The sequence below is a fragment of the Genypterus blacodes genome, unplaced genomic scaffold (genome assembly GCF_046128005.1).
Source record: "Genypterus blacodes isolate CSIRO-AG114 ecotype Tasmania unplaced genomic scaffold, CSIRO-AGI_Gbla_v1 ptg000156l_1, whole genome shotgun sequence".
NCBI lineage: Eukaryota > Metazoa > Chordata > Actinopteri > Ophidiiformes > Ophidiidae > Genypterus > Genypterus blacodes.
This window is the reverse complement of record NW_027466957.1, coordinates 1,178,126-1,204,860: the sequence shown is the minus strand read 5'-3', so window position 1 is coordinate 1,204,860 and position 26,735 is coordinate 1,178,126. Positions and strand designations below refer to the sequence as shown.

At 41.0% G+C, this 26,735-nt stretch overlaps 2 protein-coding genes across 6 annotated transcripts; one reads left to right on the top strand and one right to left on the bottom strand.

The window, feature by feature from the left end:
• Positions 1-6,872: 6,872 nt before the first annotated feature.
• pfdn4 (prefoldin subunit 4) lies at positions 6,873-10,083 on the bottom strand. The gene is made up of 4 exons (XM_076166579.1): positions 9,984-10,083; positions 9,343-9,450; positions 8,897-9,037; positions 6,873-7,449 (listed from the first exon to the last, which is right to left on the bottom strand). Exons 1-4 carry the CDS (start codon positions 10,008-10,010, stop codon positions 7,327-7,329), a joined length of 399 nt encoding a protein of 132 aa, XP_076022694.1. The 5' UTR covers positions 10,011-10,083; the 3' UTR covers positions 6,873-7,326.
• Positions 10,084-12,170: 2,087 nt separating this feature from the next.
• On the top strand, positions 12,171-26,252 carry bcas1 (brain enriched myelin associated protein 1). 5 transcript variants are annotated; one of them, XM_076166576.1, is made up of 16 exons: positions 12,171-12,444; positions 12,600-12,669; positions 12,803-12,887; positions 14,233-14,459; positions 18,736-18,915; positions 19,851-19,910; positions 20,773-20,808; positions 21,150-21,347; positions 22,020-22,058; positions 22,212-22,274; positions 22,415-22,480; positions 22,642-22,707; positions 23,368-23,406; positions 23,712-23,831; positions 24,336-24,554; positions 25,136-26,252. In XM_076166576.1, the coding sequence occupies exons 2-16, from the start codon at positions 12,631-12,633 to the stop codon at positions 25,211-25,213; spliced, it is 1,515 nt and encodes a 504-aa protein (XP_076022691.1). In that variant the 5' UTR covers positions 12,171-12,444; positions 12,600-12,630; the 3' UTR covers positions 25,214-26,252. The 5 variants fall into 5 exon arrangements, with proteins under 5 accessions (XP_076022691.1, XP_076022690.1, XP_076022689.1 ...); XM_076166575.1 differs by having other exon boundaries at positions 14,233-14,489; positions 22,233-22,274; XM_076166574.1 differs by having other exon boundaries at positions 14,233-14,489.
• The last annotated feature ends 483 nt before the right edge of the window (positions 26,253-26,735 follow it).

Sequence of the window (26,735 nt, the reverse complement as noted above, 5' to 3'; positions counted from 1 at the left end):
AGCACAGTTAACTTCCAGGCAGCCAAATGAGTGTAGGTACTAACGGGAATGGAAGGTATATTCACTTTTACTGGTGTTTTCAGTCAAATCTGATTGAATTTTCACATTACAACTTACATATAAGTATGAATGTGGACCTACAAGTGATGAGTGATAAATGACTGGAACAACTACAATCATGCCAAAGGCCCACTGATGAATTCTTGCGACACAGTGAAGCCTGCATGCATAGTAATACAAGATATAAAATGAATCACATCATAGTTGAGAGTTATGAAGTTCCCTCATCACACACACTGTCATGAATTGACTTTGGATATGTTAGAGCATAACCATATAGGCATATTCATTCCACCTGATGGAAAATGCGCCTGATTAGTTGCTCCACTACCAATGGGCCTGTGAGAAGGTGGTGAACTGCATTTCTATTCATGGAGTAGGACCTCCACAAAGATTAAAGGCAAGAGAGAGAGAGAGAGAGAGAGAGAGAGAGAGAGAGAGAGAGATTGCTATCAATTGTGCAACAACATAAAATCATTACATCATTCACTTTTAACTCTCATATCCAGAGGTTTGCCGTGATCCCCAACACATTTGCTTCCCTTCCAGATAGAATTTGACCAACTTTAGCCCCAGTTACTTTCTGACAGATACACTCGGTGTTGTTGTATAGATTGCATGATTGGAAAAGCTTCAGCATTTGTGATGTCTGAAAAGTGCCACTGCCTGTGACTTCCCTCTGCAGCATGATGGTGAAATCTCAACTCTTTTCTTGTTTTGTGTATTCATAGCAAAACTTTCTCCGTGTGTACAGAGTGTTACACAACACTGTTTTGGAAATCAGAGGAAGAAGTGTTTCAGTGTCTCAGCTGTGGAGTTCTTTTTGTCTTTTTTAATCAAGCCAGAAAGTTGGGATCAGATTGGCTAAAATACAGACAACAACACTGGCAGAATGTGTAAATTGGAAGAAGATTAAGTTGAAACAATAATAACTAACTTCTATGCTTGGCTCACCAATGGCTTACCAATCAACCCAAGCAGGGGCCAGGTTTGCAGCTATTTGATCAGTTATGAAACTGAACAAGTATGTATGCGTCATAGATAATGGAATAGTACAATCCTTACATTGTTGAAATGCTATTTAGGTCAAAATATGGCATCATTGGTAATGTGAACCTAAAATGAATGAACCAAAACATTTGACATTTCATCAGTTGATCTTAATAAGGTATTTTATCTTGATATTATCATACGAGTAGAGTGATAAATTAGAAACGGTCAATGTTTTTAGAGATTACTATAGATTAGAATCTGGGGAATCTGGACATTTTCAAAGTTAAAGTTTAGTTTTTATCTCCAAACACAAAGAAATCTCAGTGAGAAGTTGTTGCGCAAATGATCTTCCTCCCTTTTTGTGTAACACAGGTATAGATAAAGACAGATAAGGTATTATAATGGAAACGTCTATCGGCTGTAGACTGGAGAACAGAATGAAGCTGTTAACTCTGAATCTTATTTCATTCTAATCTGACTTTATTGGAACTTAAACCTCATTCCTTGTAAGTGCTAAAACACGTCAGGTACAGCAGGAAGACTAAGAAGACTGTCTGAACACAAAGTGAGAATCTTTTCATGCTGAATATAACAAAAAGCTCCCACAGGTCTGTAGTCTATAACACATTATCTTAATTCTACTGAATAATAACAGAATTCTCTTCTTGGCAGTGATCTATGCTGATGTGTTGTTACTTATGAGCGTTTTGATGCATATTGTTTATTTCTGTCCAAGATGAGGATTTTATTTCAATTGCATGACCGAAAAAATCAAATTCTAACTGAATTTATTTTGATACATATGCTAAACACTGAAACTGGTTTCCTGCCGGTTCTTTGTCATTGCTCATTACAACTGAAGAAACATCAGAAGAGCAAAAAAAAAAAGAATAATGATAATAACAACAACAACACAAAGGTGGCGTGTTCACTCTTATCCAGAATACAAATTGAGGGACAACAAAGGGCTTTTCAGGAGAACAACACTGTGGTTGGGGCTCATCCCGCCTCTCTGGGGACGGCCGGGTCAGAGCAGAAAGCAGCAGCAGCAGCAGCAGCAGCAGCAGCCACACACTAACCTCCATCTATCATATTTAAAAAGCTGCTCACCATCAACAAGACACCAACACGCCAGGAGATGTTAAGGGATTATGGGGGATTTTGCAGGGAGATAAAGAGTGGAAGAACCACTGTGCTTGTTTTTCATTAGGAGGAAGCTGGTGTTGTCTAATGTTAATAACTGACTTGGGGGCATGTCAAATACAAGTCCCTGCATTGCTGCAAGCTGTATTAAACAAGTGATTCATCTCAGACCAGCAGATTTTGAAGAGCGGCATTTGATCTGATTAAATACGGAATGTTACACATTAAAAACAAACTTAAGAAGCTTAAGAAATACATTACAATAATAAAACGAGTAGAAAGCCATTGAATGGTTTATTCCTCTCGTTCACAATCGCCATCATGGAACTGATATATGATGTGTCGTGTGTCCTTCTGTAAACTGTGTGTATGTCCTCAGATCGGGTTCTGAGATTGTCAAGAGAGATTTTGTCAGTTTGTGTCCTTTTCTTTTTATAATTACTGCTATTTTGCATTCCTCTGCTTTCCTTGCTTCGTCTGAGCCTTCATGTCTTTTACAGCTGCGTCGACACAGAAGCAGAGCCTGGAATTACTGAAGGTATTTATTTTCCCATTTGCTGACAGAGTTCATTTAAATAAAAGCCTGGAGTTTGACCGGGAGGAATTTTCTAAATGGATTCTGACATACTGCATCTTAAAAGGAGTTTAGCTGGACAGAGGACTCAAGAGCAAAATGTGTCTGTGCAACAAATCATTTGATCTGATGCGTGCAAACTCATGCTGCACTTTGCGTGGACACATAACTGCTTTGTCCTTTTACCAGGTGAAATGCAAATTGAACTCTTGGATTTAAAGGACAGAAATAACTCCAGAATATTATTAGAATAACTGTTTGGATGTGGCAGGTGTAACAATAAAGCAGAAGACGACCGACCCTCTGCCCTCTGCATATATTTTCTGCTATAAAATGCAGCTTTGTGTGCATTTCTACACAGTGTTGTCGCTCCCTGCGTTGTAACAGCGTGACACACTGATGTTAGTGATGTCCAGAGTCACCGTGAGGCTCACTAGCATTTCAGTGTTTGTTTCTACCTTTGCCCAGCGTGTAAACGGTGGTTAAATTATTCACTGATCAACATCGTAGCACAACTCGTCTCATACATCCTCTCACAGTCCCGTTAGGAGTCTTTTCACATTGGCCATAAAGCCGTTTCAAGGAGATTTAATACACAATGGCGGATGCTTCCCTGTTTGAGGTTGCACTTCTAACAATTGAAAGATAGAGAATAGTGTCTGATAAAAGAGGGAGGAATTCCCTGAATGAGATCTTTTCTAATCCTTCACAGAGCCTCAGGCACCAAATTCTCGATAAAGCTGCGTCCTCAGAAGACTTCACCCCGTCTGCGGCGTGTGAATATTGAAACAAAGTCTGTGTCTATGGGCCATAAAAGCAACTCCAATATACCTGAAACCGAATGGCACACACACACAGTATCTTCTGATCCTCTTCCATAAGCTACGCAAATACAAAACAGTTATATGAAGAACCTTATAAGGCTCAAAATGCTACTTTTGTTTATGCTGGTCTGGGCCATTTAGATGTAACTGGAAGATAAACTGATGTCATAATTCATTCTGTCCTCCCTCCTCTGTCTTACCTCACCAATTAGCCTGCGTGAAGTGAATATTTATTTTAGAAATCAGAGAAAAATGTCACCCTAAAGGACGACTGAAACACTCGGTGCTGTTATTTGCTGCCTGTGTATCACACAGTGAAGCTAATTGGGAAATAGTGGCTGAGGGATCACCGATTCTTTCAAGTATGAGTCCTTCCCCAGGAGATGCCGCTCCAGTAACTTTGAGCAAGGCACACACCATTGGGTTTGTCTGGTGACTGCTTTCTTTGACGCAGTGGAAGTCACCTGAGGGTCATGGGTTCTAGTTCTAATCCCTGTTTGGGTCTAGGTGTCTTCTCATTCATATGCTTTAAATAAGAAACAGTTAACGTGTCTCCTCCTGAGCTACAATGCCTTTCCTTACTTATTCTTACAATACAAAGCATTACAAGACAGTGTCAAAGGACGGTGCTATTCCTTTAAAAGTCATTCTTCAGACTGGGGTCTCACAGGACAAAATCTCTAATTAAAGGCAAATATTTGGTGAGATAAATGATGTTAATGTGTCCGTTTATCCAAGGTCCTCGCAGTGTAACTGACATAAATTCAGTCTTTGGTAATGATATTCATTGAAATATTAAGGGGGCGTTCAGCTGTCTTTCATACAGAGAGCCTGTTTGGAGAATATGGAAATGCATTTCCCCTATAATATTCTCTCATTAAAGCAAATAAGTTACATCCTTAAGCTTAAAATGAGAGAAAGAGAGAGAGTGAAAGAAAGAAAGAGAGAGTGAGATGCTTCCACACAAAGACTCAAATGATTTATATGCTGCCACGGTGGAATTGTGGGTAAATTGTCTTGGCTGATCAGCTTGACAGACAGTAATGAAATGAATGGCAGGAGATATTTTCGCCAAGTGCTCAGCCTCCACACACACATAAAGCAAACCCAGAGTCCCCCGTCCACAGGAAACGAAGAAATGAAAGTAATCATCAGCAAATTAATTCGTCTTCAAAGCCTCCCACAAAATTATTTAGTCTTTGGTCCTTCTGGAGTTTGAGCAGCGCTGCATCCTAAATGATGTGGGCCATTGACACGTTTCAACGCTGCACGCCATGTTGAGTCTTTGCTTTCTATCCCCTATGATATGAACTGCAGCCGCCCACTCACTTCTTTTCCATCGCTCTAAAACTCAGCTGGGTGTTCGATAAATTCACTTGATTGACTTAAAGGCCAAACTACAGCAATCAAAGAGCTATTTCACCGTGACAGCAATAGAACAATATGAGTTTTGCCGGGAGATTCAGCAGAGTCAGGTCAGACAGGTGGTGTGTTGCTTTGCTCTCATGAGATCGTACCTGCTTTGTGATGAATAAACCAAAGCTGATAGAGAACAGATGTAGGTGAGGCAGAATGGCTGTGGCCTTGCTGGATTCTTCTTCACACACTCCGGGCTGACTCTCGTGACATTTGGGCCTAACACACAGAGGCACTGAGCAAACACTATTTTTCACTCTGGCACCGGGGCGGAAAATGATGCAGTGCTCACAGCTACAAGCAAAAGTGGAGATTACTTCACTTTAGTTGATTATAGAATAGAAAAAGGAGGGGGTTGGATTTGTATAAACATAATTTTCTACAGTGTCTTCAACGTATTTATAATGTTTTATGTATTTTTCCAACATTTATTGTGTGTATCTTATAACAAGCGACATGAAATCTTGAATCTTTGTTTCACTGGGGAGAGGGAGACACCCTCTGGTCGCTTTCTGCTACTGCACCAAGCTTTCCAGTAGTAAACCAGTTCACACACAGTAATTGTGTACTGCAACATAAGATATATAAATATATATTTATTTATAATCTTTTAATGAGCTTTTTGGAGCTTCTGGTGTTTTTGGTAAATTGCATTCAATAAGGATTCTCAGGGTGAATCAGCATGTAAACTTTAAATAACTATTGAGTTCCACAGCTGGAAATAAAAAGCATAAATCACATCCGGGTCATCAGACTAAACCTGTATCCTATTTTACGTAACGATTCAGGTGTTTTTGGCTTAAGAATGTTAAAGCAATCTGCAAATTGATTCCAACCACCGCACCGCCAATAAATATCCACAGCTACGGCGTGAGAGAGAGAGAGAGAGAGAGAGAAAGCAGGAGCGAGGGATGGATAGAAAGAAAGAGAAAGAGGAGGAGGAGGAGGAGGAGGGGGGGGGGGATTAAACAAGGCCATGAGGGAAATAAGTGCAGTCGTTTTCCATGCGTGTTCCCTGAGCTTTAACAAGCTGCGCATAAAAAGGAGCCGGTGTAGGTGGAGCTCCTCTTAATCAGAGCTTTGAATGTTCAGCAGGGAGCACACGGGGCAGAGGACTTGTTAATTGAGCTCTTGATCCTCCAGAGGCATCGGCTGGCTGGAACTTCAAGCTCTCTGTTGATTTTTTGGAATTTTTTATTAGCTCAAGCAGGCTGCACTCATGGGCTGGATTTAATGAGGTTTGTGTGTTGCTGATATTAGTGTGAGCCACCAACCTTCCAACATCTACTGTATACAGAGTTCACTCAGGAATGGATTACTGAAGAATTTGGTGGTAAACAAAGCTTAAAAGTCACTTAAAAGTTCTCCAATGGTTTGTTTTGATTCGTGGATTTGTTGAGTAAGAATTAACACACACATTAATATGGTTGTACTCGGCCTGTTTCCTCTCTGTCACAATTATTTAGGCTGCTGAAAAGACAATTCTCAGGTTTCATTGTAATCTTCAGGTCTCTTTACTCTATTGTTACGCCAGAGGTTCTCAAAATGTGGTCTGTGTACCAATGGTGGGAGAGGGAGTTTAGGTTTGTAAGGCCACACACACACACATTCACACATTCAGAGTTCATACTTCCACCTAAGCTACATTTGTTCCTATTGTGGAAGGAAACAAAACGTGTTCTCGTTTCTAACAAGCAGTCGAGTTTGGAAACATCAGCGAGTTTGTGCCTGCACACATTTCCATCCCTTCTCCCGGCCTTGTGCTTGTGTGTAGCTGCTGCTTTTGGTTGCGTTCACGTCTGTCTGGACACCGGCTCAGTCTGTTTCACCTCTCTGTCATTAATATGTCCTTATCACTAAAGCATCAATAACACAGCTTTATTGTTCAGTCCTGCTTTATGAGTGATCAAACACACACACAATCAGTTGGGAAATGAAACGCAGAATGCTACGTTTAACAAAGTCAACAATACACAGATGTTTTTGCCAGATTTGCTGTTGTTGATTTAACAGTGGATTAAAAGGTGAATCTTAAATAAGGGACTAATTAAAATGGGTCAGACATTATATGCATTTATTCTTTTCCACATCTTTAACCTGTGTTGTTCTGCTGACATCTCCAAACCTAAAACACATCATGACGCGTAAACAAACGTAATCAACAGAAGACAGATGCTACAGCTCCACGCCGTTCACGCCAAATGGTACTTGGATGTTTCTCTTAGCGATGCCTCCCGTGGATCTGATATTAGAGCTGCGTTAAACGTCCGTGTTGGCGCAGCTGTCAGTGTCCGTTTCCCCCCTGCTCGGCTTCTCTCATCCCTCCAGGTTGATTTTGTTGCCGAACTTGGCGTAAAGCTGCACCTTCAGGTCGCCCAGCAGCTGCTGTATGGCCGACACTCGTCCCTCCAGACCTTTGACCTCCAGCTCCATCGCTTCCTGGAGATTGGTGAAAACCAGCCATGCAATAAGTTCAAGATATCAAAAGCTAGTTTTCATTATATTAACTAAATCATAGAAGTGCATTCTGAGAGCTTTCTGACTTTAATTGTCAGTAGAAAGAGAAATGTGAGGAGGAAAGGGGCAAAGACTGTCGATTGTAGTTTCCACTGAATAATCTGCACTAAATACAACAATTTAGCTATTAATCTTCGACATTCCGACTTTGTCATTGGGTGTGTGTAACAGCCTCCTCCTCATGGGTCAGTTCAGGCCAGCACACTGCTCTTTGTGTGCTCCGGGGGCAGAGAGCAACACAAGGGCAAACAACACCATCCTTGAATAGGAAGAGAGAGGGGAGATTATCTTCACAATGTGGCCTCAGCCTCTGCGGCCAGCCGAGGCAGATATGCGGCACCGTTACCGCCCGCCTCCTCTCCCAGAGGTGCCAGGAGCTCGTTTGTGCAGAGCTGCCTACTGGCTGAACGCGGCTCCTGACACGGAGGCCGGAGCCGGCGGCGAGGAGTGCTGAGTCGGGCTCTGGCTGCCTGCTCATCCATCTGCACATGAGTTCCACTTCCTTAACGACACGGGCCGATACGGCACATTCACACGGCTGGAAACGTGTCGCAAAACGAAAAGTAACACAACCAAATCCAATCCAAGCTGAAATACCACGTCTATGTACCCTATTTTGTATTCTATTTCCTCTTTTTAAATTGTTCTTAAGAAATAAATACAATCTGAACAAAGCAAATGCCTTGGTTGCTATAATTTGCTCATTTAATTAATAAACAAAGCAAGTGAGCTCATTTAATCATCTCTCCTTAGTTTCTTTTACTTAAATATTAGTAATTGTGCCATGATTTCATTCCAAAGCGCTTCTTTACTCAAAATCAAAATGGTCCTTAGATATCCTGACATAATGATATGGACACCGAAGACACTTTTGACATCATAGTGGATTCATTTTGTTCATGTTGTCCTCTGACAGCCATCCCCATTTCAGAGCACAGCCAACATGCACAGGGAGCATAACACTCCATTCAAAACCAGTAATTTCCTTTTATGGGAGAAAAAGTCTGCTGGTAGTCTTACAGAGACATTATACAGAGAGCACGTGCCGGTCATAAGGTCACACATCTGATAAGAGTCGGGATCTGATCGAAACAACAACAGAAGCCCTGACCTTGACTATTTAATGCCTTTCCAAGGCTCCAAATGCTTCACACACCTGACAGGGACCCGTCGGAACACACAGAGAAGACGAGCACATCACTCAGACACTAAATCTTTAACTGAAAGAAAGTTTCTGTCGAGTCCTGAGCTATTTATAACACTGCAGACATAACACACACAGAGACGACACTGAGCCAGGTGGTCTTTTGTTAGACCAGCTGTGTGATTCTAGCTTAGAAATCGGCGGTACAACAAACATTGAACGCACCTTAGCGGCCTCCAGCATCTCCTGCGTCTCCTCCTGGGTGTGGCTGATAAATACGTCACCAATCTGATAGGGGATCAATAGCGAGTCGTCGTCGAACATCATGAGGTCATCGCTGGCATCCTGTAAGTTCTGCAGGGATTTCTGCATTAAGATACGAACGAGACACGCTGTGAACAAAGAAGTCGTTTCCAAGTGACGTATTATCATACGCAGCAGCTACGTCAGTCCAGCTTGTAATGTGCAGTTTGTTTTGACGACTGTTGTGTTGATTTAAGAGCTGATGTTGTTTTTGAGGGCGCAGTTAATGGTGATGGTGGTGCGTTTGAGTGCCTGACACTGACTCACATGGATGGGAAAACAATATTAGGGACCGTTAGGAATAAAATGACATCATTAGTTAAGCCAACATCAACACAAATACACAAGAGGGAATGCAGGTTGCTTACTTTCTTGGCCTGAATTTCATCTTTGAGCTCCGTTAGTCGATTTGTGTTCCTGGCGAATTCATTGATCTTCTGCTGATCTTCAAATGTGACGTTCACGTCCTCAACCTCCTGAGGAAAAAGGAAGAGCGACGCGTTTACTCTCCATACATGGTGTTAAAATGACAACTGTAGAAATCAGTACACACATGGTGAATCACAACCTGTCACTGTCACTCTGCAGTGTTTACACTACATTCACCTGCTCTGTGGCGCTAATTGTGCACATTTGATGGTCTTTCATTGCGCTTTTCTCACTCAAACCGGGTTTACGTCTGACGTTCTAGTAGCCATCTATCCATTGTTATCAATACAGTGTTGAAAAGACTACGCATATTCATTTAATGCAAGTAATCGCCATTAAACTCTTAAAATTACAACCTTAAAGCGCCGGCGTAACCTGAAAAGACCACGTTACCAAGCATGCTAACACTATGCTACTACTGTTGACATGCACGAGGGTGTGGCTAACGTGGAAAATACGACAAGAGGCGATACGCATCTTTATCATGTATATGTCCTCATTGTAATTGGTCACATTTTTACAATACAGAGCGCAGAAACGCTTGAATTGTTGCACGCTTCTTAATTTCATTTTTACTTACTACAGCTCCCTTCATTGTGGCTGCCATGTTGGCTTCTTCGACTTCCCGAAAACAGCGACACCCAAGAGAACGATGTAGGCTTTACTGCCCCCTAGCGGAACTGAGACCCAAGTGCATGTTAGGCAAAAAATAAAAGGTGTATTAAATTATTTATTTGTCTCTCTTTTTAGAATTCAGTAAGAATGTGTCTAGCTAGTTTCATCATAAAGCTACATTCAAAACTAAAGGGAAAGAATATAGGATAGAATAGGAAACACAAGGACAGGCTGTCTTGCTCTAATAATATTGTAAGACTGCTCTACATGGAAAGAAACAACATAAAATGATCTAGATCCAGATATTGACACACATATTTTGCGACCGTGAGACAGAAAACATTCCCTGAGCTGACCCTGGATCCGGATCAGTGAAATCGGTTCAGAACTCTTTTCGTAATCCTGCCAACAAAACAAACAGACGGCAGGATATAACAAACCATCAGAATCATTACACCCATTTTTCCTTAACTCAGTAAGCCAAGATGTTTGATCAATAACTTAAGTCAATCAATGAGTGTATGGCTATCCCATATTTTATTACAATGTGCATTCTGACTTTACATCTCATGTTTTCATCATTACCCCAGAGTTAAAGCAAGCGGAACTTCCTACTCTGTAAATATTTCTACAGCAAACAGTACTGCACCCAAGATCAAATATTTACTGGATACATCTGTACAGTAAGAGAGCTATTATTGAGGTTTTGGATGCCAGCAGAGGATATAAAAGAGTACAACACAGCGTGAGACTCTGTAAATCTGCAGCAGGGCAAAGCCAATGAGAAGTCGTCTTGTCTGACCTTTGAGTTGAATACAAGTCAACATTCCATTTCTTCAAACTGAGCTTTAAATCATTGGACATTTTGCAATATCCCTGTTATTAAAACATTTGTTAAGTTGTTGTTTCTTATTCTAACCCTAATAGTGTAAAGCACTCAAAGCAGATGAATGGAGGTCTCCCAGCTGTATTTGCTCTCACCATGCCTTGCATGAACTCTGACACAATCCAACCAGGGGAATCCGACTCCCACCTCAATGTGCAGGCTATAGGCTACAATGGGACATTGTGCTCATGGATTCCAGGCTTTGCTTTAACAAATGCAAGAAATACAACACATTTTAGGGGAGAGTTTTATTCTTTAGCATATCAATTTGCACTGGTCTGTGGTAAAATGCTTGCATATCATTTGCATAAAGTGGTTTTAGATTCTTGGTGTTGATAATGAAGAGATTATCCCTGAGTAAGTTCTGTGATTTTGTCAGCTCAAGCTTGGCTGAGCCAGCATCAAATGCACTTTGAACACATTACTGATTACTCTGTCAGTTCCCTTTCAATTAATAATTTAAGTTACAAAATACAGAGACAAATCAAACCAAATGTCTATGACACATCCTAAGACGTCAATGGGATGTCATGATATTGTTTATTTGCTTGACCAACAGTCCAAATATCTAAAGTACAATGATAAGAAGTATCCAGCAGCAGCAAATTCTCATGTTTGAGAAAGTTTGTGATACAGACAAATTCTCCAATATGACGATCAAAGTAGTCATCAATATGTCAGTGGACTAAATGATTGATCAGTGAATCACGTCAGCACGACTTTTGGCACACATACTCACAATAGCAACAAGACGTACATAAACATACATGATAGTGTATAACAAAGTAACCAGTTGGTGCTCGACAATCAGTGTGTGTTTTGTCTCTCCTCTGTGTGTATTGACACATTAACAGGCCCTCTGATATGAATGTGACTATGTGGAAGTCTTAAAAGAGAGATGATTTAATTATAGAGCTCCAGATGAACTGGGATGATAAAGCAGATGCTTAGTGTTTGTCAATCAAACAAGGTTTTTTGTCATATAATTTCAAAGATATACAGTTATTTCAGGGCACATCCCTCTTCAAACGTTTTGTATTGTGTTTTATTTTGTATAGTGCCATCAATAATCAAATATAAACCGGATTTCATTAAAATCCTCAAACTTACCACATTAATTTAAAAGTGTTGTAGCTGAAATGGAACTTAAGATGAATTTTATGGGATGGAAGAGTGCCAGGCCAATATCCTTGATACACATCCTGTTTGTTCTCTCTCTTCATCAACTAAACTGTCCTTGATTAGGCCCTTGTGGGGGCAGTTCCACACAATTCATGGTGAGATTAACATGAGTGGATCACAAGTGCTTTTAATGTAAGGGGTCATTACTCTGTTGGGTGGACGGCAGGTTAGTCTGTAGAAGAAATCCAAATGATTACTTGAAAATAGTCCCACCCATTATAAAACACACATAAAGGAGCCAACTGCAGCCTATGCACACAGTTGAGTCAGCAAGAAGAGCAAATCAATCTCTCAGACAGAGTGGAGCTGTCTGTCTTCATTCTTTCCTTGAGGAGGTTATAACTTATTTGACTTACAGGTAAGATAGCTGAAGAATGGAAAAATAATCACGACTAAGTAGAAGTGGAACAGTAATTGGACATTTATTGGTGTTGTTGTTTTGACTGCACACACAGTAAGAAGAGCTCTATTCAACTTGTTTTTTGTTTTTTTTGTTGTTTTGTTGCTGTGAAGCTTGTGTCTGTAGGTTTCACTTGGGACAAAAATGGGAAACGAGAATTCCAAAGGCAACGAGTCAACTAAGGTAAACTTAAACCTGTTATACTCTATAATCTGCCGAGAGCCCGAGATGATTGATTTTCTGAAGTTTGAAATTATGTTCTAAAAAATTTTGTTTCAGTGTAGACTAATATTTTTTTAATACATTTTTGTAATAGAATGGAACTATTGGACAGAAGAATGAAAAGAGTGCAGCGAATGGCCATTCCATACAAATCACATCTAATGGTGTGGCTCCTGATGGTGAGTACCTTCATTTCTATTCTTAATTATATAAATATTCAACTATTTCATTAACTAATCAATTAGTTGTTTCAAATTTAATTTGAAAGGTGAAGCTGATTTGAGCAAACAGATCAAATTAACGGTGCATGATCAAGTTATGTTCTTATTCTATTGAGATGGTGACTTTGTAAAATTAGCTTTGGCAATATTATTATAATATGATTATTAGATCAAAATAGATTTCAACCATTTTGCTCTGCATGTTTACTATTTAAATATTGCATTGCCTTTTTGTAATACTGTTGAGTCAAGCTGTTCAGTAATCCCTGTGAAATTATATTATATCAAAATATTTGATTACCACTGAAAAATTCATGAAAACGATCCGAAGTGTCGTGCTTGATTTTTACTATTTTTACTTCCTGAAAGGGGGATGGAGGAGAGGAAGAGAGCTTTAAGGTCACAGTACCACCCAAGGTCTTTTGTGTATGACACACAGCACAGCAAGTATTGTGTAGTATGAAATAGGGATTCTGTTATGTAAAATTAAAAAAATGAACAACAACAAAACAAGATAGTGTACCTTAAAATGAGTTTTTAGTTTGAGTCTGTTTTCACGTGTTAGGTCCCCCTTAGTCAGACAGGATGAGGTGTCATTTCCATTATTGTGGACTGTGATTAAGCTCTGTAAACACAGTAAACTCCTTGCTGTGATGTGTCTTGCCTGTGCTAATATAAACTATAGGCGTAGCCTCTGACATGAACATTATTTGATTTGTCATGGTTTGGTCATGACAGTCACAATAATGTGTTAGGATTCCCACTGTCCCCTTCAATTTGTCCTGAGGGATAATATTGACCTTGGGTTAGTCACTCTTAGTGACAAGCCCATGTTGACTTAGTGGTGCTTTTATGTCCTTGTAAAGACACATAATATTCAAGGATTAACATTTGTCAACTCTTCTGGTGCAGCAGATTGGTGCATCATTCTTCCACGAGCCAAGTTAATCAATCAATTGTGAAGTTTAAGATAAAAGTATGTGGAAACATTTCACAGCATCAGAAAATGTCTGTAAAATTTGTGTCACAATGACAGAATATACCATTTTCCAATTGTAAAGAATGGTCTCTATTAAACGTTAGATGATCAGGGATGGGAAAGTGTTCAGGATAGGAGAGTTGTTTTTTTTTCAGCCAAAATATAGGACATAAAACAAATAAAAAAAACAAACATAAGTCAAAACTTTTGAACTTGTATTTAAGTACAGTACTTGAGTAAATAGAGTTTCCATAACTGCAGTCTGAATGAGATGCTCCTGTTCTTGGTTTTACATTTGGATGAATTTCTTTTTCTTTCTCATAGTTACTGCTGAGGCAACAATTCAGCAAAATGGAGAGCCCCCTTCTATCCCTGCCAAAGAGTTTACAGTTGAACAAGACTGTCAAGACAACGATGTTGTGATTGTTTCTGTAGTTGCTGACATCACCCATCGGAAGGACGAGATTAAGGAAACAGAAAATGCACTTGAAGTTTTAGGCAATATGTTGGAAACAGAAGCTGAAACTCCTGCAAATGAAGATCCAGTGGCTGTAAGTCCTCCTGCCGCAGACCCACAGCCTGTAAGTACTTCTTATTTCATTATGCTTTACTCAAATCTTAACCTCCTCCTCAATTGCCTTAAATTGTGTGAATTTCTTCTGTGCCAAAGCCTTTCCTGAATGCAGATATAGGCCACACACTATACTACCAAAATTCATTCTAATTCATCTAATTCATCACTAATTATGAATCCGTCAAATCAGGTTCCTTACAGCATGACCGCGCACACAGTGATTATGTGAATCCCACGAACAAAACTCCAAACTGTATTTAACATGAATGTTGATTTTCATGATGAAGGGGTCAAGCTCGCAGAGTGAAGATGCCACCATGGAAATCATCGAGCAACCACAGGCATCTAAATTTCTGATTCAGAAAGCTGAAATTTCAACACAGACGGACAAAAAACTGGAAGCAGACATTTCAACGCAAACTGACATTGATGGAGAATATGCTATAATCACTTCTTTTGTGATACCACAGATTTTAGTGGAGGAGAACATTGTTGTGGAAACTGCAGTGACTGGAGCAAATTCATTGGATCATTTAGCTGTGATCACAGCTGAAGAAGCTGCCGAAGAAATTGTAGACGACGAGCCCGCGGACAACCAGACAGATGACATCATCACAGAGGAGATGGTCCCCGACAATGAGGTGTGTGTGAATTTAACATTCAGGGCGGAGCGAGTAGAAATCACAGAAGATCCCGAAGTCATCCAGATCAAAAGCGACACACCTGAGGAAGAGAGCACAGACGACCCCGAGAGAAGTGATCCAGAAACAACTGCAGACCAGGAACCGAACGCAACGGAAGAAGAAAAAGTTACAGAAGAAAATGGGATTGTTGAAGCCGAGCCAGTGGAGGATTCACCAAGTCTTCCTGAAGGAATGACAACTGCTGACATGGCGACAGAGTTCACCGTCGCAGCTGTAAACACATCGCTAGAGCCAACAGCAGATGACATAATTACTGAGGGTAATTGTGAAGTCAGCAGAGAGGTGCCAATTGAGGAGGTGCTGATTGAAACCGCTGAACCTGAGCTTAATGCTGCAGCTCCTGAGGCTGAGGTGGGAAATGGAGTTGTCTCCTCTAATGAACAGCCAGTCACCGCGGTCACGGAAACAATCTCTGAGGTTGTTTATGGGGAGCTAGGATCTACACCAGCCAACCAGGACACATCTGAGGAAGACCTTTCAGTCCCTCTTGACACAGGAATGATAAAGACGGACACACAAACTGCTGAAGCTGTTCCAGAAGCACACAAACAAAAGTGTCCCATCCCTTTTACTTTAGATGAGCCCTCCGAAGATTCACGTGAAGAAGAAATGATCCATGAAAGTTCTGTTATTGCTGAAGAACCTACAGTGCTGAGATCAGAAGAAAAGACAAATGCTGACGTGGAGCTTGAGGTAGCAATTGATATTCTTGCTAAAGAATTGGAACCGGATGACAGGCCTGCCCAGGATCCCCATGCAGAAGGTGATGGAGAGAAGCCAACAGAGATATTAACTGCCACAATCTTTGTGCCCCTTTCTGGAGAATATGAAGGGAGCATTGAAGTTCCTGCAGAGGAGAGAATAATCACGTCCCAAGATGACACAGCTGCTGAAGAGATGGCAATAGAAGCAACTATACAGGCTATATCCAATGATTTTGATGCAATGTCAAGAAGCGCTGATGAGGAGACCACCGGCAAAGAATCATCTGCTGAAGGAGATCCATCGGAGGAGATCAGCGAAGTTGCCATTTCTAAGGAACCTGTAGAAAAAAGGTCCATCACCGATAAGGAAATAGAACCAGAGAGTCAAACTGAAGAACAAATGCTGGAGACCATTGCCACACCAGTCGTCGAAGTCATTCAGGAGATGCTTGTTATTCCCAAAATGACCATTGAAGACATATATGAAGATATGCCAGCAGATGCACTACAGATGGACAACATCCTGGACCTCCCCGTCACAGAGCAGCTCAAGGAGAAGGCCATTTGCCCCGCTGAAGTGCAGCTGGATGGTGTCGATCAGGAGAAAATCATTCCATCTGTGGTAGAAGTGGATTTACTGGTAACTACTGCCGCTATAGATGTATGTCCTATTCTTATTCTTGATGAGCCTGTGGTGCAAACCTTTACATTTCCTGTCCCAGAACCAATAAGAAAGCCGTTACAGGTCATCACAGAGGCACCCGAAGATGAAGAGATGGTAATGGATGGTTCTGGAGATGCTCCACCTGAGGTTGAGGGCGACACCACTACTTCACCATGTCAAGACCCAGTTGAGCAAAGTGTGAATGACACACCTGCTGAAACTGTTGCCCTAACAGAAGACACTAGTGAGCAGCAGGGTGTTAAAGACTTGATTGCTGCTCCAGATGAGCCTGTGGGAGAAAGCGTTGATTGTCCTGAAGAAGAGCCAAGTGTTGTGGTGACGTGTTGTGAACCTGTAACTGAGGAGATGATTGTTGAGATTGTTGTTTTAGAAGGGGAGATGGAGGATGCAGAGGAGGGTTTGCCACAAGAACCGGAGAGTAGTCAAGAATCCACTGCAAGGCAACATGGGCCTCTGGAAGAAAGTGTTGGGGATCCAGGAGAGGAGCAACTTCTTATCGTGATTGAGGAGAGTGTTGAGCCTATGACCGAGGAGATTATTTGTGGGACTGCACTGGAGGAGAACATGCCACAAGAGCCGGAGAGCATTCAAGAATCCACTTCCAGGGAACATTGGCCTCTGGAAGAAAGTGTTGGTGAACCAGGAGAGGAGCAACTTCTTATCGTGATGGAGGAGAGTGTTGAGCCTATGACTGAGGAGATTATTTGTAGGACTGCACTGGAGGAGAACATGCCACAAGAGCCGGACAGCATTCAAGAATCCACTTCCAGGGAACATTTGCCACTTGAAGAAAGTGTTGGTGAACCAGGAGAGGAGCAACTTCTTATCGTGATTGAGGAGAGTGTTGAGCCTGTGACTGAGGAGAGTATTCGCGGGACTGTACTGGAGGAGAATGTGCCACAAGAGCCGGAGAATATTCAAGAATCCACTTCCAGGGAACATTGGCCTCTGGAAGAAAGGTTTGGCGATCCAGGAGAGGAGCAACTTCTTATCGTGGGAGAGGAAAATGTGGAGCCTGTGACTGAGGAGACTATTTTTGGGACTGTATTGGAGGAGAACGGGCCACAAGAGCCAGAGAGCATTCAACAACCTGCAGATGGGCGACTCAACCATCCTAGAGGAAAATCTCTGCTTGAAGGAGTAGCAGAGTGTGTTGAAAGCATGCTGGTGACCATCGCAGAAGAAATATGCATCACAGAGAACGTGGTTGATGCCATATGCCACCTTGTGAACACAGAGGAGGTCAAATCAGAGATCACCTTGGGAGGAGAAACAAAGGAGGGCGAGAAAAATGAAACAGTTGTTCAGAGAATTGATTCTCTGTCAGACACACAAAATGTAGACGTTCCTGAACTCTCCTCCGTCACGTGTACAGTTCAGCCGGCGACTTTGCTTCTCAGGTTGCAGTCGGCGTGTGCGTCAGTTGTTGAGGCGTCGGCATATGGGCTCACCAGGATGGACACGTCTTTAGAGGGACATAGTATTATTATAAGAATTGATGTCACACCGATGTAATTTTTTAAAATGGTCAAAGAAATGTTATTTTGGATTGCGAATGATGTTTGTCCTGTTTGTGATTTTTCATTGTGTTTGATGCTGCTTAATGCTTGAGTGTATACATTCAAGGATCATTATGTCAATGCAAAGACGAAAATGGTTATAAATGTATGTTTTTTTTTACGTTTTTCATAATTGTGTGGTATACTGTAAATATCATGTGATTATCTGAAGTCACTGACAAACATAAAATTAAAAAATTACAAATTACAAGTTAAATGCTGCTAACCTGACCAAGACAGTCAATGAGTACTGATGCACTGAACCTAAATATGAACGGATTCAATAATAAAACATCTTAGGATCTGGTTTAACCACTAATTCATTTAAAACATACACATCATCACCATACACACAAGGTATTTGACTTTCCTGACATTTCTCTGAGCATAACTCTCAGACATTGTTGAATATCAATGAGTAGGGGGTGGGACACACACATTAATAAAAGAGTGATTGTTGACAATGCCCCGAGTAGGCAGAGGCATGGTTGGAATTGTGCTCCCATCTCAATGCTGCGATTAAGACGCTCAGGGCTCGCATATCAGCTGCACTGCACTAACATATTCTCAAAGGCTAATTCTTTGTGGTGGCGTCGTATAGGACACAACTAACATAAAACAAGAGTCAGAGCCCTTAACCGAGCCAGAAAGTCTGACAGTAACCCTTGGACCAACGGAGGGAAAAGTTCCTGACACTGAGGAAGGAAAGAGTGAAGTTGCGGTAAGCCAAAAGGAGAGCAAAGCAGAAGAGCCTTCAGTTATGAACTTCTTCAAATCACTAGTAAGTGTAACAATTTCATTTATTTCATTGAGGAATTGCTATAAATGTTCACTTAAGTTTTATTATTGCTTTTTTATTAGAATTAGACATTGTTATAACTTGTTGACAACTAATTTTTGAATAAGTGCTAGAATCAAAAATATTTCAATTAAATTAAAGTTTAATATGATTGAAGACAAATAGTTGCACAAAAAATAAAATGCTGGCTGCTCTAAATCTTAGGTCTATTTCCTCATGTTAATAAGATATCAAGCATTATAAATTACATTTGAAATTGGATTGATCTTCTTATTCTATGTAGATATGTGCAAAATAAGATTTATGGCATTTAAGGCATCCATCTAGAAAATCTGCTATGATGCCTGAGGGAAACATACAACAAGCAGCTTTGTGTTTTCCTCTTCATCATGCTGTCTTTGGGTTCATGCCGTTTTAAAGAGTTACCATTGCCTGGCCCCATGCTAATCAAGTCCTTGAACATGCGGGAATGTGATGGCCTATTGTTCGGCCCATAGTGTGAGCTCACAAGAGAGGCCTGTGCAGTTGGAAGTTGAGATTTGTGAAGATAGAGCGAGGGCAGGCCTACGCCATCGCCACAGTACAATAGCTGTCACAATGACAGCGCATGTACTGTGCGTGCTCTGTCAGGGCCCTCAGTGTGGACTCTGTCTGCCTCAGTCAGCGAATCAGAAAGGCCTATGTCTGCATTCATGACAGGTTTCTGTTTCATCAAAATCATTATTTTTCTATCCTGCTCCATCAACCATATCCATCTTACATTGCCGCTTCACTGCCAGCTGTATGCGATAACATAATGCTCCACAGTGCTTACACGGTTAACCTTTAAAGGTCAAGCCGTTGGTTTTGCTTTCTTGCTTTTGTGTGGCGCCAGAAATCACTTGTAGACGGTTAATTTTCCTTCCCTTGTCGTGCAGGTGACTCCCACTAAAACACCCAAAAAGGACACAGCTACTCCTGATGCCACAAAAGATCAGGTGAACATTCATGAAGCATCAAATTACATCTAAAACATATGAAATGCGTTATCTGTCATGATGATAAAAACCCGTGTGGTCATTTGAAGCGGCTGGGATTTTTTCACAATAACTAATTCTGTATCAGGCATGGAAAGAGCATAGATCAACCTCTGCTCAACTCTGTGCCCACGCGTTTGATAGCAGCTGGTTTGTGAACAGTTTTGAAACAGGCCACAGTGTCAGGGTGTGTTCTCTGGCATTACCCTGCTGGTTTGCACAGCTGCTGTGTATGTTGCTCCTGATGTGGGTGTTATGAATATTCCACAGTGTTAGCACCCGCGACAGACAACTGATAAGCAAATCTCTTCCGCTATCAATATTCTACAGTGATATGGTGACAGACAGAAACTACACGACATCTCGATCACATGTTGCCAACTTGTTCTGTACGGATGAAGTGAAATCAGACATGTTGGCCTGTAATATAGTGGAAAACAAGTATCAGCATATAAGCGATTGAATGAATAAACCAGAGCCCACAGAACAAACGTCTTTTCAGAGCAACTACCACACAATGTAACAAGTTCAATTTCTAATCTTTACAGTCTTATTTAGAGTTTTACCTCAGTCACATAGTCATTGGAGGGACAGTGAATCCCTGGGTTTGATTAGAGAACACTGGACTTATTGATTTGGCTTATTGATTTTGACAGTTTCAACAGAATGCAGTAAAAGGCATTCCTTTCCACTCATGAAAGTAGAATTTACCCGTATACTCTCCAAAACATTAAAATGGAAGAAGTGTGAGGTTTTGCTACATCTTTGATTTCTGCGTCAATTATCTCTCTAACTGCTTCCTTTTGTTTTTGCTACCAAATAGTCCCAGAAGGAGAGCCAAGCAGCTGCAGCTACAACTGTGAGCATTATAAAATTCCATACATTAGCATATATGAATTTGAGGATGGTTGGGATCAATTCACTTCAAGTACAAATGTAAACAGAAACAGCATTTTATTTGCAAGTTGTATTTATTGTTTTGACAAGTTCTAACTTTACATCCACATTTCATTTTGCCTGCCTGACATAAGAAAACTTGTGTGCTGAATTGCATTGATCACCGGCTTATTTTTTAACATACCATAGCTCACCTAAAAGGGTTAGAGTGTATATTAAAATTATGTTTATCGGTATTGTTAAAGGTCAACTGTGTGGCCAGCTTGCTGTGGTTTTCACACACTCTCTCTCTCTCTGAAATAGGTTGCACAAGTGTCTGATCCACCTGCAGCATCCAAAGGAATGTCCTACCCACCACCTCCTCCTCCAGAGCCCCCCAAAATGGAAATCAAGGGGGATCCAGGAGCCAAACCTGTAAAACCCACACCTAAAGAAGAACCCAAATCTGCTGCAAAGGCTCCTGAATCCTCAAAGGGAAAATTCAGATTCTTCCGTTCAAAGGTAAAGAAGAAACAGTAAAACCTGGAGATTTCATCATGTAACCACTGTTTTTAAAGATGGGTACTCATATAGGATTTCAACGTATATATTTAGCACAGAAGGTTATAACATAGTGTGAAACATGTGAATTTGAGGTACTGCTAGGTTTCAAGGCATCCAAAGACAAAGGTGCCTCAGCAAGTGGAGCCACTGCCCCAGCCAAGACTGCAAAAGTGGTACAGTAGTTTACCCTATTCTATATGTTACACTAACCACAGTCCATCCTGTGTATCTAAAACTTGGAGGTGGCAGAAACTCCACAATTTGCTGTTGCACAAATTGGCTCCTGCAGTAGTTGTAAATGCTTTGAAAGGGATTGAAGTGAACCCATACAGTGACTTTAAAGTAGTCTTATGTAGATATAGATTCATAAACCAAAATCTGGCACCACTGTTTCTACCACAGTCCATTTCCCTATTTCCGTTTCCATGGACATGTACTGTATATATATTATGTATCTTCATTCATGAGTTCATACCCATCACTGTTCTGTGTGTGCACTGTATCACTTTGCCATAATAACACATTAATTAAGCGCTCTGTTTATCGCATTTCATGTGTTGCATATTTGCGCTTTTGAGGACATTTCATGCTAATTTTCCTCACAATAAGAACTCCTTCACTCTCCTGCAGAAAAGCCCGGAGGCACCGCAGCCTGTTGTAGAAGTACAGGTAAATCACAACAGAGTACGGTCAGTTGTTTTGTGGGAATGCTGTGTTAATGTTTTCTGGTGGAGGTGCAAATATGCCTGCACACAAGGACAGATTTTAATGAATGACAATCTGAGTGAATCTTCTTAGAATCATTCATTTGTATTTGTTCAGATTAAAGATGTAACTCCACAGGAAACAGCAGCAGAGGTGCCAGCGCCAAATGTAGAAGGCCAGGTAAATGAAAGGAGGATGCTTAATTGTGGAGTTTTGTCTTTTTCAGGGATTACTTCTCATCACACAATATCACAATGACAGGATACACTCCATATTCTCTATTACTTTTTGACATGTTCCGATGCATTTGCTTTGCTCAGAGTGAAATTAATGTTGCGCCTCAGGAGACAGCAGCAGAAGTGCCGCAGCCAATTGTAGAAGTGCAGGTAAATGAAAGGAGAATGCTTCATTTGGGTGTTTTTTATCAAGGAATGTTTAATGTTCTGATCCTCTGATTAAGTCTCCTCACACAATATCACAATGACAAAATATACTCCATATTCTCAATTGCGTTTTTACATTTTTCTGATGCATTTGCTTTGCTCAGAGTGAAATTAATGTTACGCCTCAGGAGACAGCAGAGGAGGTGCCACAGCCAATTGTAGAAGTGCAGGTAAATGAAAGGAATATGCTTCATTTGGGGGTTTTATCTTCTTCTCCAGGGAATGTTTAATGTTCTGATCCTCTGATTACGTCTCACCACACAACATCACAATGACAAAATATACTCCATGTCCTCAGTCACATCACTATTTTTTTTACATGTTCTGGTGCATTTGCTTTGCTCAGAATGAAATTAATGTTGCGCCTCAGGAGACATCAGAGGAGGTGCCACAGTCAGTTGTAGCAGAACAGGTAAATCAACAGAAAATGCTCAGTCTCCGAGTGTTTCAGGGATTGATTGTTTAATTTCTCTCACTCTACAGGCCCCCATGACACGGCCTTTATTTAGCATGAATCTTCCCTGTGAAACATTTATAAAAGTGGCACACTGTGTGACACACTGTGGGTGGGTTAGTCTCACTAAATTCTTTCAACTAATTCTATCATCTAAGTAAGCACAAGCAATCAGACACACATCATCCCATGAAGCCAACTAGTTCTCATTCATTCATCCCAGTATGTTGATATTGCATCACGTCACATCCATTACTCTATGTTCAATAATGCACAGTAATGACAGATCAGTCAACGCCTGATTTATTGTATGTCATGTACTATGGTTTGCATCATTTGAACTGATGGATAAACAATAACTTTTCCTGCCCTGCAGACGGTGGAGGATGTGCCACAACCAGTGGTAGAACCTGAGGTAAATCAGAGGACAATCTCACAGTGTTCCATGGAGACTGGATCATTCCTCTTGAACCTTTCTCTCGTCTTTTTTCTGCATGACAGAGTGGGGTTCCATGTATTCCTGCAGGGACCTGTCCCTATCTTACACTGATTTCGCTGCTTCTCCTCCCACCTGCTCTGATCGTGTATTTTTCCCCTCTTTCACTTTCACTTACAGGTGTCAGCTTGTGCCCTTGCTCTGTCCACTTCAAAATGATCACGTCTTTACTATGTAAATGTCTCATGCAATACATTTTTCTCTCTGCTGTTTTGTTATAAAAGGTGGATGCCTCAAAAGCTGGCACTCTAGAGGCTAGTGCAAAGCCAGAGCCACTGCCACCTGCTCAGGAGGAAAAGAAAACACCCTCAAAACCATCCTTCTTGGGCCGCTTCAAGCCTAAAGTAAGGACCTATTCACTTCAGCCTTTGTTACAATCTTTTATCTAAACACAACCTGTGATAGAAGTACTAAACAGACATTAATGTGACAGTCTGAATTTGAGGTAATGTTAAACTACATGACCACTAAAGTCCAGGCAGCCTCCTCAAGTGGAGTCCGGCTCCTCAGGAAAACTACTGGAGTGGTAAATACGCCAGAATACCCGTCAGTGACAGATGCATCTTAACCAGAGTAATTTCATTGATGATATCTAGTATTTAAACATGCTCTAAAAAGCATTTTTGACTTATTTTCCACTCGGTTTTTAGCTAGATCATTATAACAATGCACACCAGTGCTTTGGTTATCATCTCTAACATTGTTGCAACCATCAAGAAATGTATCCAAACAGCATATGTCTATCTGTGGTCTCTTCAAAGTTCATATTCATTAATAAAAGGAACAAATAAGATGTATGTGCATATGTAATGATAGTACAGACTAATCCTCAGTTGCTTCATTGCCAGGCTGCTGAGCCCAAGAAGGCGAGTCCTGGCCCACCAGCGCCAGCAGAAGCAGCTCAGACACCGAAAGCCAAGGAGGAACCTAAAGCAGCCGCTAAGACAGCAGAGGCTGGTGCAGATAACAAACAAGCTTCAGGGGCTCCCCAGTCAGGAGCTGATTCGCCCAATGCTCCAAAGAAACTGGAGAAGAGGAACTCATTCCAGGTTTTCTTTAAAACTCTGGTAGGGAGGATATCTAACATTTCACTTTCTTAAAACATTCTTCATTTGATGCATAATTCATACATATGATGATATGATGATATTGATTTTCTGTCATGCCCTGTGTGGCCCTCCCTGCATATCCCAATATGCTGCTGCTTAATTTCCACTAGATGGCAGTAGTAACATATTAATGCAGACAAGTAATGGACAGAAGGTTGATTGGCAGTGCAGATCCTGTTAACCAACAGCAAAGTCATGCTACTCAGTTTGATGTGGATTTAATCACCTCAGGTTTATTCATTTAAGTTTGATATAGTGCTGATCTAATATAAACACATTCAATCCATTTCTTAGCAGCACATGTTCAGAGAAATGATAAAAGTGAAAAACGTGGAAGGTGTAAATCCACATGAAGACGCAGAATGATTCATACTCCTCAAACCACAAAAACAGCGTTAGACAGACTGGGGGTTGATATGAGTTTAGAGTAACGGTGGCTGGTACACACACACTTAAGGGAGCGTGGCAGGGCCACACCAAATACTATCAATAAATAAGTAACATTGGATTCACTTTCTTTTTCTTACTTTTAATTGCAGTCTCAGAAACGTCCCTCTACAGATGCTGGCGTCCAGACAGAGCCACTGACTACTCCACCAGCTGAGAAGGGCAAATGAAACCAAAAACCACACTGAAGTCGCCCTGTACATACATACTCTCTCTCTCTCTCTTTCTCTCTCTTTCTCCCTCCCTCTCTCGCTATGTCTTTCTGTCTGTCTGTCTGTCTGGCTGTCTGTCTAACATCCCATCCATTCCTCATGTCTTGGGATTACTTTAACTCCTTGTTTTCTTTTTGTCGCTCTCTAGTAGTTACAATGTGGAGGGGGAGAAGGTGATTGGAAGGATAAAAGCAAGTGAGCAGTTGTGAGAAAGAGGAAGAGTGAGCTGGCGGTTGGCTGGTGGAGTGGTGATTTGAAACAAAAGTCTGAGACCTACTATATTGGTTGTTGAGATATACATATATTTTGGTTATATAAACGTCTTGACAAGTATAGCAAGATGAGTGTGAAACATTTTCTGTAGGTAATAAATAAGACTTTACTCTGCGACTGTGATGTAACATATACGGGGATAACACAATATAAGTACCACGCTTTGCTTATAGTACCTAATTTTGAAGAATACAACCATCATACGAGGTTCTGTTTTTTTCAGTTTATGCCGAGAAAATCATGCATCTGTGTCAATGCAGAGGTTAATAAGAAATGTTATTGAAAACGTGTTTAAAGCAATATCACATTGAAATTAATTGCACCAAATATCTGTCCTGGCGCATGTTGGTATGATAGACAGCACTTATGTGTGATATTGACATAAACATGTATGTACAGCACATATCAGCCATGCACTGGGCCTTCCTGAGGGAAAATCACAATCTTTACTGCGTGTGTGGGGAGCTGATTGTTGGTATTCATTCAACATAACAACTGCAACTGAGATGGCAAAATGGCATTCGGTGTCCTTGTGGTGCATTTTGCAGTTGTCGCAAATCACAGCTGATTAGCTTTTTAATTTGATTGCACCACTTAACAAACGTCTCTTAGTCATTTGTATGTGTCATATGTGCAATTAACATGCTTTTGTTTGCAAGATGTATGTTCGTGTAACTTCAGCTATATGGAAGACAATAAATATTTTCACCATTTGTCTGCTCTACATGGTGTTGGGAATCTTTATCTAGAATCTAGAACAAGTGGGTGTTGCAATAACTGCAAAAAGACATGACTCAACAAGTAGGGATTACAGAAATGTGACATCACGCATTATCTGAAAAGATGCCAAGTGCATACAGACATTATTGTTGTTTGCACACGACAATTAAATATGAAAGAGTTGTGCAGTTATACCATAGAGAGGTACATTAATTTCTTTGATATTTGAAAAGGCAGAGACTGAAAATGTCACACTGCTATTTTTGGCATAGAGGCAAATTCTGTATGTATGTATCTGTGGGACTAATGACGGCAGGAAAGGGAACAAATGTCAGCAGGCTGTCATCGGTAACTGTAACTAAGACTGAGAAGGCAAGAGAGAGAGTGAGAGAGGTGGGCAGAGAGAGAGAGAGAGAGAGAGAGAGAGAGAGAGAGAGAGAGAGGTGGGCAGAGAGAGAGAGAGAGAGGTGGGTAGAGAGAGAGAGAG